A 13,595-nucleotide genomic window follows, 5' to 3' on the forward strand; every position below is an offset into this window, starting at 1 on the left:
AGAAAGCGGAAGAGTATAAATATTTAGGCCTCATAATTTCATCAGATCTTAAATAGGACAAGCAGGTAACATATATATTCACTGCGTCCCAATCTCAGTTTCAGGTTTCAGTTTCTCGTTTTTCCTGCCGAGATTTTTCTGCTGCTCATGATACCCCCAGTATCTCTGCCGAGTCTTATCTTATGCGCAATGAATATCCAGTGTACCTACACTTTCTTTGTGCTTGTTGAACCTTCCAATATGCCATTAAATACTGTTTTTCTCATCCTTTTATAGTGTTTGTATAATGATTATAGAGTGCATATGTACTGCCTCGTTCAACTCAACTTATCTATGTCCGTGCCTACTTGAACCGTGTTCTCTTGAATATGCATCCTGCTCCTTTCCTGCAAGAGCCTCAAATGTAAGGCTAGCAGTATGTTCAAATTAATAAATAAATTATTTCAATTAATTAATTAACACTGCACACATGCTATTTCCAGATCACAAACGACATGCGCATTATCAGTGTGACGTAGCATTATTGACAGGAAAGAAGTGAGCACAGAGATTCTGAGAAAATAAACGCAAGTCAGACAGATGACAATTATCCTTTGGGGACAAAATATGCTCCAAACTTTTTTATAGTGCAGCACATGAAATAGTAGCACTGATCTTTTTTGCACAGTGCATATTGGCAGCCTTAGTGTTTTACAAGGTGTAACAATTGTGACAGTAAAGGCATTTTTATCCATATTCAAGTAAAACAATGCTACTACATCAATGTTTTATTATGAAAGTAAAGCATAAAGGTCTCCACAAAATTGAAGTTCTACTTGCTCACATTTCAATGCAAATAGCGTTACAAAACTAGTGAACTTCTATCATGAAAACCTAAATTCTTCAGTGAAGGATGAGACCTCAAAAGATCACAAACAAGCATCACACCTATTCCATAGTATAAAATGAAATTTATAAACATTTGTCCCCATTCTACATTCCACAGCAGTAATAATAAATAGCCCAGAGAATGTCTGGCTCAGACAACTGTTCGAGTACAATGGCAGCTCCAACTTGTCATGAAAATAGTCAACCAATTAGAACAAAAAAGTCACAGTCTACGTTGTAGCCACAGCTATCACATCAAGAACGCACCACACATGCAAAAACATGGCAGCCGTGGGACTGCTTCAGAAAAGGGATAAAGCTGAGTGTCTCTACAACGAACACCTCTACAATGACAAGGCCCGTATAACGAAGGAATAATTCTGTCCCGGTTCTATCATGAGCTGTGCAGTGCACAACCTGTACAACAAAGTGACCTGTACAACAGCAATTTCGAAGGCCCCAAGCACTTCGTCATAAAGGCATTCGACTGTACCTGTAAACTACTGACAAAAGTCAGTGCTGGCATTTAAAGACATGGCACCATTGCAATACTTTGCAGGACTAGCATAAATGATCTCCTCAGTATCCTCGCCAGCATAGATGCACACACGGGCACCCACTTGGGGTTGGTGCTTAGCCTCCTAATGGAACTTAGTTTGTCTTCTTACACATATATATATGTTTGTGAGAGCAAGATCGTGGCAAAATCTGGGTGATCATTTTATGCAAAGCCCGTCTGTATGGCAAGAACAAAACACATTTTATAAACTAATTATTAAAATGATGGCAAGTATCTGAACTGCAGTGTACATGCGACGGATAAGAACAATTTTAAAAAATAGTCAATAAACATCACAGCAAAATGCATACCACATTAATTATACAAGCACAAGACAAAAGTGGGAACAGCAAGGAATCATAAAATGAATGAGCCAACAATGCAATTTCATAGTGAAGTTATGACAGCGTCATGAAAAACTTCTTCCATGCCTAAGTCCAACAAAAAAATTCCATTGTATTCCTAACAAAGGCATTACTTTAAAGGCACAGAGCGCATCAAGGTATGTGAATTAGCTGCACTTGATAGCCTCAATTAATAGCCACCAACTGACTAACATGCACAGAAAAAAAAGTCTGCTCACTGCTTAATGTATGGCCATTTACTATTCACTAACTAAAGCAACTTACATGGCTTTCAGCTTCACAAAGCTTCACCCAACTCTGATCTGCCCATTCACATACAAAGTAAGCACAGACATTCTCTCATTACTGCCTACAGATTTGAACAGAGCTTTTTGTTGTTTAAAATAAAATGTTCCAAGTCCAGTGAATGTACGTTGTGAACCCTTTATAAAAAATTGCAAGTTATAAAAATAATGAAGATGCTGCAATGCCACATTTACAACCGTAATGGAATCTGAAGTTTTGTGAAGTATATTGGAGTGATGTAAAATTTTAATTATACAAAACATACAAAGTTCAATGTTAAATTACACTATGCATGAATCGTTACCATGTTAAGTGAATTCTTTCTACAAAATCCCTGTAATAACATATGAGTATGTTGCAGTGCAAGATGCCAATATTGTCTGCTTTAAACAATCAAAAAGGTGCAATTTACAGATATTTATAGCTTCTTTTGCTGCCAAGGCACACAGGTTATAACCTTAACAATGTCTGCTTAATATATAAGCAAGAGATTGGGAACTCAAAATTGTGCTTACTGTAATCACAAGAGTTAAAATTTTTCTTTTAAATGAAACATATTTCGTTTAGATCAATGCAGTGTTTGCCCAGCAAGAGCATTTCTACATTTCCCATGAATAGAAAAAAAGAAAACCAGAGTTGAACTCCATGTGAAGCTTCACGTAAAGCCACAGGGGCTGGCTGTCAGCCAGACAATGTGACTGCAAAAAAATGGCAATCTGTGGCAGTATGGCAGTAACACTTGTGAACACTAGTACATAAATTTTAATGGCAGCTATGACCAACACTAGTAACACTGCCAATTCTGTGCAACATAGATAAGCACCTTGCACTGGGATCATCACAGTCACCAGCACAAAAGGTTCACCGTAACTTATGGTTAACGTCACACCAGTCTTTACCACAAATAAACAAGAATCAAAGATGCACTAGCGTGCCTTCTCTAGCTTTCTCATTTTCATTAAAGGCATTACTGTCTCCAAGGCAACCTATGTTGTCACCAGAAACATATTAACACCGTCCTTTCCACCACCTGTATGCTATTCAAAATTGATGTCATCACAGAGGCATTCCATGAAAAAACAGAAAAGAAGCTGTGCACAACTTTCAATAACTGCTCACTGGTTGACACTGGCTTCATGCATTCACTGCTCTCTGTAGTTGGCACAGGTCATGTCGAAGCCTTTTTTTTATTGATTACCTCACATATTGTATTTCAGCTATACAGTATAAACCCCTCATAAGAAATCAGATAATTTCCTGAAAAGCAAGCATTGTATTAGTAATTTATCATATTTGGGCTTACCATAGTGTAGCTCTAACATGTATGATAAGAAGCCAACAAAGACACCAAGGACCACATAGGGGAAATTACTTGCACTTACTAATTGAATTAAAGAAATGATAAATTAATGGCAACGAAAGTGGATGAATAAAGTTGGCGCAGGTGGGGAACAATCCCACGTCTTTGCATTATGTGTGCAATACTCCAATTTAGCTACCACGGTGCCATTTTCCCACCTACTTTCTTGGGTATTTATTTTTTTTTTACTACTACAACCAACCTTGGGAGTGTTAGCCAGTGCCACCACTCATGAACCTTGACGGCAAATTTGGAACGTCTTTTCTGATGCAGGTGTCACGAGTACGTGATCTTTTTGGGTGAAAGCAACTGGTCAATAAACCTACACGTGGTACCTGAAGGCATCAATGTTGCTGGATTCGAGACCCTCATTATGTAATGAATGAGAAGAAATTGGGCCCCTCGGTTAACCCTCTTTCTTCTCATTCTAATGTGTATGGTAGCACAAGTCTTGTACTCAAAACTGATAGATCCATTATACATGGGAGTGTTGCGAGTGGGTTTGACTGTACTATGCTTCACATGTTTTGGAAGCGGAAGCTACAAACAATGCCAACCAGTCATGAGTGTACTCGTACGAATACAGTCGGCTTCTATTAATTCGATCTCGACCAAAGCTCCCAGGCAACACCCATACATTATACATACTATAGGACAAAACTATCATTATTTCGATCCTGAAATTAGTCTTTGCCAGATAATTCGAACTTGGCTAGTCATCATGCACACACCCTACCCTTATGGTGACCTCAGCGGTGACTTGTATAGCAGCAGCGTACGTCTCGGCAGCGCTTAGGGTACAGGAAACGCACCGAACATGCGTCATTTCTTGCCAAGAATGCCTACTTTGGGCCTGTCACGGGAAGATTTTCAATAAAAACGGTAGCCCACAGTGAATTATTACAGTATTTACCCTATTCTAATGTGCATCTTTCTTTTTTTCCAGGAAAGTTTGTAAAAAAATTGCTTGGACAGTGCTATATGATACGAAACCAAAAATGTCTCTGCGGCGTCTGTACACTTGACCGCATAATGTGGTTATCTTGCAGCGAAGCCAAGTTCAATAACTGTGCGGCTAAGCTGTCTTAAGCAACAGCGGCTGCCATTGAACAACACATATTAGACCCTTGGCTATTGTTATTGCTAAAATATTGGGTGTGCATTATATTTATACTTTGTTTAGGAGATTTGATGTCATTTTTACGTTAGTTTCCTAGTTTGGACACAGAAACCTGGCACACCTTTCATACGAGGCTGTTTTAGAATTGCACAAATACTGCCCAATGAATCAGCAGTGTTTTGGCGTCTTTTATGCACATTGTTTAATTCGACCTGTCAGATAATTCGACCAATTTCGTTGGTCCCCTCAGGATCAAATTAAGGGACGTCGCCTGAACATATATGTTTCCCTACAATTTGTGTGTCTGTGTTACAGTGTTGTCCGCTGCCACAAGTGCAGCCTGGGCCACTTTGCCTAGTGAAGACTCAAGTATTAGTGCATACTGTGATAGCCTCCACCCTCGTGCCATATTATTTTCCAAGAGAGTAGACACACACAGTGGAGGGAGTACACTGCTGAATGCCCTCGCTCGTCACGCACTCTGAATTCTCACCCTGCAACACTGGACACTGTTAATTGGTCATGTCTCCAATCCCGCTTAAACAGTAAGTAGTGTGTGCAATATTCAATTCATATTGGTGAACCATAGTGCAAACTCCCAACTCCCATTCAGAATGGTTATACTCTGTGCCGAGTGTAGTGTATAAATCGTTTGGCCACAGCTAATCACTTTAAAATGGATTCGAGTACCCAGCGACAACCCTTGCCCGACCGTAGTTGATCACTTCAAGCCTCCATCTTCCTGTGAACCTCCCTCTTGTTTGGAATCCATTTTAAAGAACCGTGGTCCAAATAACTTGCATCCTGAATGATTTGACCCTGTGCTGAATGTAGTTTGCAAATAAAGAGAACACAACAAGGCATTTGACCTCCTAGAATTGGCTACAGCTGATAAAAGACATAAGTGTTCACTTCTTCCGAGAAGAAAAACAAAAATTAGGCAAGTATGACTGGAAGTGATGGGTGTGTAACACTGCATATCACATTGCAAAAGCCCAGTAACTGTACTGGAGCAAGAAATACATTATATTGCCTACATGCATCTGCAAACGTGTTACTTAGCTGTTAGTCGAGCACTCCACACAACTAATAAGCAACTGGATAGACTACGTCGATGATCTTATATAGAGCAAACAGGTATACGTTATGTATACGTGTGTCACAAATAGAACCACATCAGCATAACAACAAAATGTTGTCATGCTTCAATAAGCAGGCAAATGACACACACTTCTCACCAACATGTACTACCAACGTAATTTCAAATGCAAACAAGTCATACCAGACTGGAACATGTGCTCTTATGTCTACGTTCGCCTGCACGAGGAATAACAGTGTCATCTGTTCTCCGAATGCATTGCTAAGGAAACCAACGTTAAGCAAATGCACCTACAGAAATACTACAATGCACATTCATATTATTGTGCGCAAAACCTGCTCTAGGATACTTAAACCTGTTCGCATTTCAATTTACGCTGATGGCAAGTCACACTGAGGTCCTGCCTCAACGTTGTTGCAGCCAGCCTTAGATGTCCATTGGCACTGCGGCGATGAATACCAATCTCACTTCAGAACACAAGTCCTCAAAGCAGCCTAACAGGAAGCTGCCGAATTCACCGTGAAAGACTGACATCTTCCCACTCATCACGTGACTCTTGCTATCACCAAGGGTGCATGTGCCGACGGCAGCTCCGGTGTTGGCATCATGTCGCTCAGTTCCTCCACCCTAACATAACTGCATGTGTTCACGGATTCCTTCTTCTCAGCAGCTGCTGTTCCACACATTTGCAGAAGAAAGGGACAGAGCGAAGGACAGAAATGGGGAGGGGGGACAAAAGATTTTGCCACGTGAATGGTATGTCATTAAAAGAAAGAGGCCGCAAAGTTAAAAGAAAGCAATTGAATCGACATTGCCATTTGAATATAAAGATATCAGAAAAGTCAGGACAAGAAGCATGACAAGAAAGGATAAGGGAGGAGGGGAACAGGAAAAAAAAAAGGAAAGACAAGTTAGCGTCTGTCGTACAACCCTGGGCTGTGCAACTAATAACAATTTCTAAAGCCTTTATTAATAATTAAACACAGTAGGCTTCCTTTAGGATCAGCATAAAGAAAGTCTCGGAAATCTATTCATCCTACAAAAAGTTCAGGTTAGCCAAAGTGCAGTGGCTCTATGGGAAACCAAGAAAGGCAATAAATAAATAAATAAGACACCTTAAGCTGTCCAGCCTTATCGCACAATTTATCTCAACAGAGTTCATCCTAATATAGGTCTACCATACTCTAATGAGCTTTTTTGCAGGAACCCTGCCCTGTAAATTCATGATGTGGATAGTAGTATAGGTATCAATGGCTTTGGACACAGACGGTGTACCACTTACATTGGCACCGCCGCTTTGGCGGCAGGACCAGGAAGAGCGAGAGGCCAACCAGAGCGTGCCATGCACTGTGCACATAGGCATAATTGCGGCGTGTCTCGAATCCCAAATAGAGCGCCGCACCTACAACGCCCAGTGCAGCAGCGGGTGCCAGGCTTATCAGCCAGAAACGTGGATGTGGGAAGCAGCTCCTTCGTGTGGCACACTGCCTAACCTGCAGAGACACGCAATCAAAACACATATTAGAGAGCATGCTATCTGTGAGAATGTCAAAGTTGACATGCCATGAGTCACCTTCAATTTTCTGTATGGAGTTTATGTGAAGTGTTAAAGGTGCACTTAAAAAAGGAATGAGAAATAAGTGTTATGTGTTGAATTTCATGTACAAATCGTGATGCCAATGATGTCAGTGCAAGGTAGTGGGTGTCTGTTCAGGTTGCCTTTGCGCAGGTGGAGTCCATATAACCATATTTACATTTGAATGTTATCTGACCCTTTTTATTTGTAAACAGTTATCTAATTCGAAGAAGGCATTCCCAAAACACATGTGGTAACCGAGATCTGGCGTAAGAATTCCAAGGTGAAATCGCGCCTCTTTTTTCATTTCTGGCTTACCAAGTCTCTGTTAAAGGGCCCCTGAAACAGTTCGGACAAATTTTGTAGATGCGTAGGGTACAGCTAAAGTTAATCATTCGCACCACAATTTGTGTGAAACATCTCATATTAAGAGAGCTACGGAGAATTACAAGTTACCCTCCTCCATAGCCATGCATTTTCTCCTCAACTCGTTCGCCGAGTGATTGGGGCTAAGCTCCGCCTTCACTGGCTCTGCGTCATGATGGCACGTCGTGTTGTCAACTTTCGGTTCTCTAGGAGTGAGTGCGCGAAGCCTCTCCAAACTCTCAGTCAGCTGCTTGGCAGTCGACCCCAAGCGAGAGCTATAGAAGCAGCGTGCGTTCTGAGCATTCTGTCGTAGCCCCGAACGTGCCTGGTATTCCGGTAACCACAGGCGAGCTGGGCGAAGTTTCGACAGATCGGTCTCCACGGTCCAGCCACCCGTTGGCACAGAGCTTAACCAGCCAAACAAAGAGCTAATATTGCTCTAACCAAGTTTAAAACATTTTAAACATTTACAAGAACAATGTGTTAACAATTACACTCCTGCAAAAAATTTACACTAGCAGCAAAGAAGAATACATTTCGTTACTGCTACTGTGTGTGGTCGAGCTCTGTGCCACCAGGTGGCTGCACCGTGCAGACCATTCACATTTGCGCTTCTGCTCATCCTGTGAAACGGCTCAGTCAAACGGCCAGGCCCTGTCCCCTAGCGCTTGCGTTTGCCCCAATACCGGACGCTCAAAACGCATAAATCCTGGTGCCGATCAGATAGCGGCAGTCCAATGCGCTGCAGCCAGGCCACTCGTCTGCTGCCTTGTAGGGGGACACAATGTTGCAGCTTGACATATTGCCAGTCGCTACGTTTGCAGTCCACAATGCAACAAAGTCTAATCATAGTGCTCGCGAAAAGAATGAGACCGACTCTGACCGCGGAGCTCTCGTCAAAATGGAGCACATTGTAACACAAGCAGATGGCGCTTGCTGTGGGCCGAAAGTGCTTAAGTGTAGTAAGAAATTGTTCTTGTGCATTCTCTTTCTGTTACTTTCTTTTTATGGAAACACATTAACTAACATTCCAACTATACGAACATCATTTGTTCACCATAAAGGAAGAAAAATTATCGATGACACGCCCTAGGCACCCAATCGGATAGCTCGCCCTACTGACGTCAATTGGGTGATTTACGTCATATGGGTAGGGGCGGCTGAAAATTCTACCGAGCAGTGTGCTGCGATCAGCAGCGATGTACATTATTAAAACCTTATAATAAAGTACACACTTTACGCGGAGCACTTAGATGAGTCAATTAATGATCAGAAAGACCAACTCTAACGAGTCAGTATGTTTGTACAAAATCGTCAAAAATCGTTTCACGGTCCCTTTAACGGTAAGACAATCCTATTTGAAATTTCGTAAGTGCAATCTATCAATCTAACTAAAGTGAATAGTATTTCTCTTTGGCATGTGCTGCAAGGAAATAAAGTAGTGTTCTTTAACTTACCCAGGAGCCAAACACAAGTGTCAAGCCCAGGCCCGCCGGCAGAGCAATGACAAGAAATCCTGTGCGATCATTCTCAACAGCGATGGCGATGCACAGGGTGCCAAAGGTCGACACAAGGGTGCGCAGTGGCGTTGAGACCTCGGCCAGGCAGAGCAAAGTAACCCAGAGCGACACCACAGCTGTGAGGAAGTCGCAATACTGAAGCACGCTTGGCCTCAGCACGCAGATGGGGGACAGGTCCGCATCGCAGGCGTGGTATAACTGCATGAAGGTAGGACATGACAACGGAGCCAAAATACAATAAGGTGGCTCGCCTCTCTGCACCAAGAGGGCGGCAGGCCAAATAAATAAGACGCTGAAAAACCATGGGCAACAAATCACGGAGTCTACACAATTCCACTCTGACAGCAGTTAAAAGCTGCATGTTATGCAAGAAGAGCAGACGACCATGTTGACACTTCTCTTTTGCTTTCAACATCAATCTCAACAAAGTACTTTTCAAAAACTAGGCCAATCCTGGCTTCCGAGAAAAGTTTCACCAGCAGAGATTGCCTAATCTTTTTTTTTTACCTGTACATAATGCGATGGCAGTGCCGCCACACCTTTGTGGCATGTCACCTCATAGTTTGTCTACTGCTCTTCAACCATGGCAAAATCTGGCAGCTAAGGAAGCACAAGCACTGAGCAGAAAAATATTGCAAAGGATATGACAAACTTTTGTGTTTTAATTGGTAGATCTGTTTACTTCTCAAGATTGATGCTGCATTTTTTTTTGCTGTTTCAATACTTACCGCAGAGGCACACATGGTGGTGAGGTAGACCAGGCCCTCGAGGAAGTGGCGTCGGTACAAGGCCAGCAGCACAGCAGGCATGAAGAAGAGGTTGCTGAGCGTTAGCAGTAGCAGTTCAGTCAACATGTATGAATAGTGGCGGGCTTCCCGGCCATCCGTACACCCCCAGCCACGATAGCCTGTAATGGAGGACACACACTTTGAACCTGCTGCACAAATGGACAGAAATGGCCACAAATACACTTATACCTCGATATAACGAAGTTGGCGAAATCGGCAATTCACTTCATTACATCGAAATTCGACTTTTTTATACAAATACATACAGTCACCAATGGATTTTTCTTAAACAGAAGGGGCCGCAAAGTTTTCCAAATTGTCGAACAATTGAAAAAAGCACATTTGAATGAGAACCACAATCATTTTGTTGAATTTGAGAGTCTGCAATGACAGATACGGTTTCATGCCACATCGACGATAACTTCACATCAGCAAAGCAAAGCTAGCCATGCTTTCGCATCCACTCTGCCCCGAATGTACTAGAATAAGCTTGAGTGGGACGAGCAGCCAGGATGGCATGTATTTTGCAGTGAGGCGCCCGACGCTGAAAAATACTGTGGTGGCACTGCGACTGAAGTGGATTGGGTCGCATCAAAGTCGCACTATTGGAAATTGCTGGCGATACTGCTTAGTCGGGTCATTCGTACTACTCTGCATGCTGGTATTAGATCAGACAGCTCAAATGGCCCTGACCACTCCTAATTACATATTGACACAAGATTATTTCAAGTTACACGCGCCAGCCGCCTCCTGCGTTCATCCAGCTGTTTACTGCTACCTGTGAAAGATAGCGGCAGTGAAGCAGGCAACACGGGCTCGCAAGGCACGCGCAATCAGAGCAACATGCCATCAGCGTGGGACACGAGGGAAGAAGAAGAAGAAGAGGTGCGGGTCTCTTGCGAAAAGACTGCGGACGTTCTAGTGGGGCTCTCGTTTAGCTGTTTGTCAGGCACAAGTTCGCCCAAGGTAAAGTGATTAAAGCACCGTCACTCAACTGTGCGTTACAATATGATGTGTATTTATGTCATAACTCTTGAGAATGAATGTTTTTTGTCTTTTTTTTTTTTCGCATGGTGATTGTGCAAAATAAATTGAGGCCACAGTGTCGGCTTTCATTCTACTACATTACTGTAGTTCCCTTGGAGAACAAATATTTTGCTTGTTCTTCAAGCAGCATGTGTCTTTCATGTGTATTTTTATGCATACAGTTTACCATTAGTAGCTCTTGCAAAACGCAGATGGAAAAATGCATGCAACCTGCTGCTTACCGCGTTAAACAAATAAAATATGTCTGCCCCATCTGGTGCCCTGTTCTCTGATTTATGTGAAGTGTTCTTACAGAAATACAAAAAAAAAATGCAGCCTAACATTCCGTTCATGTTTCCGTCTTCCTCGTATAACAGAATGCAGAGTAATAGGTACGGGCTTTTTATTGCAGTCGGACCTCGGGCACTGAGAACAGATTTATTTACCCATTCGTGTACCGATCGTTGGTCCATAAGCAGTGTACAAGTTCTTTCTAGACCACACTAAACATAAAATAATTATAAGAGCTTATTTAGTGGCTATGGTAACATAACGGTTTTTCCGCCTAAAACCCCAGAATTTGATTAATTTTAAAAAAGAAAGTAGATGTGTCATTAAGAAATTATTCTTGAGTCTGATTTCCCAGAAAAACATGTTACACCCATCTTATATTTCATACCTGCATGTAATGCTGTTTCCAATTGTACGCCCACTCAACTGAGCAGCTAGTAAATTATAAACATTATAAACAGCTGCTTTCAGTTATCCGGTACACGACCACAATGACAGTAATGAAGTAATTGAAGGAATGACCATGCTTCACATACACGTGGAGACATATGTACAATAAAAATTAAGTTAATTAAATTAATTAAATTATGTGGTTTTACGTGGAAAAACCACCATCTGATTATGAGGCACGCTGTAGTGGGAGACTCCGAAAATTTGAAAAACCTGGGGTTTTTTAACGTGCACCTAAATTTAGGTACACGGGTGTTTTTGCATTTTGCCCCCATCATAATGCAGCCGCCGTGGCTGAAATTCGATCCTGCGACCTCATGCTCAGAATCCCAAGATATATTTATATCTACTGTGTTCGTTGAAGGAGATAAGTGTGATACCACATGCGACACTCAGTTCTAGTGGGATGCAAACATGGTGAGATTGTGCAAAAAAAAAAAAATTATTTCCTTGCCTGAATCGAGCTACCAGATTTACAAGCTGCCCCAAAACAGGGCATTTATACTGAATGACAGCTAGAAGCTTGTTAAATAGAAGTTACCAACCCCTATGCGTTAGTTCACTCAGGAAATGGTGCGCCTCTACACAACAGCCGAGACTCTTCAGCACCAGAATCATTTGGAACAGTCCTTACTTACATCGGTCACTCGCCCTCTAGACTTCAAGGTGCTGTTATGCGTTACATTCAAACAGAAATGACTATATTCAATAATTTTTATAGTGAATTCTGATACCTAATACGATCTGTATTGCACATACCATTTGATTAGACTTCTATGTTTTTACTTCATTTTACTTCCCAATCTCCCCAATTCACTCTGAGTACATATTGTATTTGCACGACTGTAAGTCGACTTGAATGTAAGCCCACGCCCCATACCCCGTGTGTCAAGAAAAAAAGAGGGCATACCCGTGGGCGCATTCCCTAACAAAAATTCATTAGTAGCTGGCACAGTCACTGGACTACTCGTTTTCACTTGTGCCATCGTCCTCACTAGTGCTGCCATTGTCATCGCTGCTACGGTCCCACAACACGTCATCATGCAGCGAAATTCCACATTTCGCAAACGACTGCAGCACATGCTGTGGAACAGCCGCGCACACCGAAAGCACCCAACCACACACAGCCGTCAGGGAGGGTCTTTTGACAAGCCCACTTGGTGTAAGTTTATGGTCTTCTGCTCCCAGGCACTTGCACTCACGCCGTAGCAGGTCTCTAAAAGGCTTGTTCTCACCGACATCATGTGGCTGCAGCTGCCCCGCCAAGCCGCCAGGAATCACAAGCATATCTGAACATTCTTTCTACAGTTCCACTTTCACCTTAGCTGTGAGGTAGCCTCGAAAGGAGTCCAAAACGAGGAGGTTGGGAACGTGACTTCTGAGGGACGCCTCCGGTCTCGGGAGCCACACCACGTGGTACCATTTGACCACCATGTCATCCGTCATGTGGCCCTTCTCACCAACTCTCACAACTACACTTTTATAGAACGCTTCCAATGACATTGTCTTTCACTTGAATATAATGTACGGGCAGAGTTTGGTACCATCCGCTAAGCAAGAGAGCATGACAGTAAACCAAAGCGTTTCATTTTTCGTTGTGAGGTGTTTCACCTCTCGAGCTCGAGCTTCCTTGGCGTAAGTTGACCCCCCCACTTCAGAGTTTCAAATTTAAGAAAATAGGTCGACTTACATTGTGTAGATATGGTAGGTAACATCCTTTCCCTAACACTTTGTTCATATTAGCATACAATCATTGCTTTGGTTCCTTCTCTCGCAAAGCCTGTTGGTCCCCCTGGGGCTGGGGCAATTTTTCGCCACATGGCGCCTCAATGGGCTAACACTGTCTGGCCCACTCAACCTTATTCTAGTACACTCGAACTCCACTCCCTTGGCTGACAGTGTCACCCACAGTGAGACAATGCT

General features: G+C 42.5%; 1 protein-coding gene across 3 annotated transcripts in view; it reads right to left on the bottom strand.

Annotated features, from left to right (window-relative positions):
* Positions 1-13,595, bottom strand: part of LOC126539524 (transmembrane protein 8B-like) — a 45,352-nt gene that overhangs the window by 3,924 nt on the left and 27,833 nt on the right. Inside the window, exons 10-13 of one of the 3 annotated variants that reach the window (XM_050186395.3) lie at positions 9,846-10,024; positions 9,055-9,315; positions 6,938-7,148; positions 736-6,325 (exon numbers count right to left, since the gene is read on the bottom strand). In XM_050186395.3, coding sequence (XP_050042352.1) covers positions 6,201-6,325; positions 6,938-7,148; positions 9,055-9,315; positions 9,846-10,024 — 776 coding nt within the window. In that variant the 3' untranslated portion in view covers positions 736-6,200. Of the gene's footprint in view, positions 1-735; positions 6,329-6,937; positions 7,149-9,054; positions 9,316-9,845; positions 10,025-13,595 lie in introns of those variants that run through there. The other 2 variants (XM_050186393.3, XM_050186394.2) reach the window with 2 other exon arrangements.

This window comes from Dermacentor andersoni, chromosome 11, assembly GCF_023375885.2.
Source record: "Dermacentor andersoni chromosome 11, qqDerAnde1_hic_scaffold, whole genome shotgun sequence".
Taxonomy (NCBI): Eukaryota; Metazoa; Arthropoda; class Arachnida; order Ixodida; family Ixodidae; genus Dermacentor; species Dermacentor andersoni.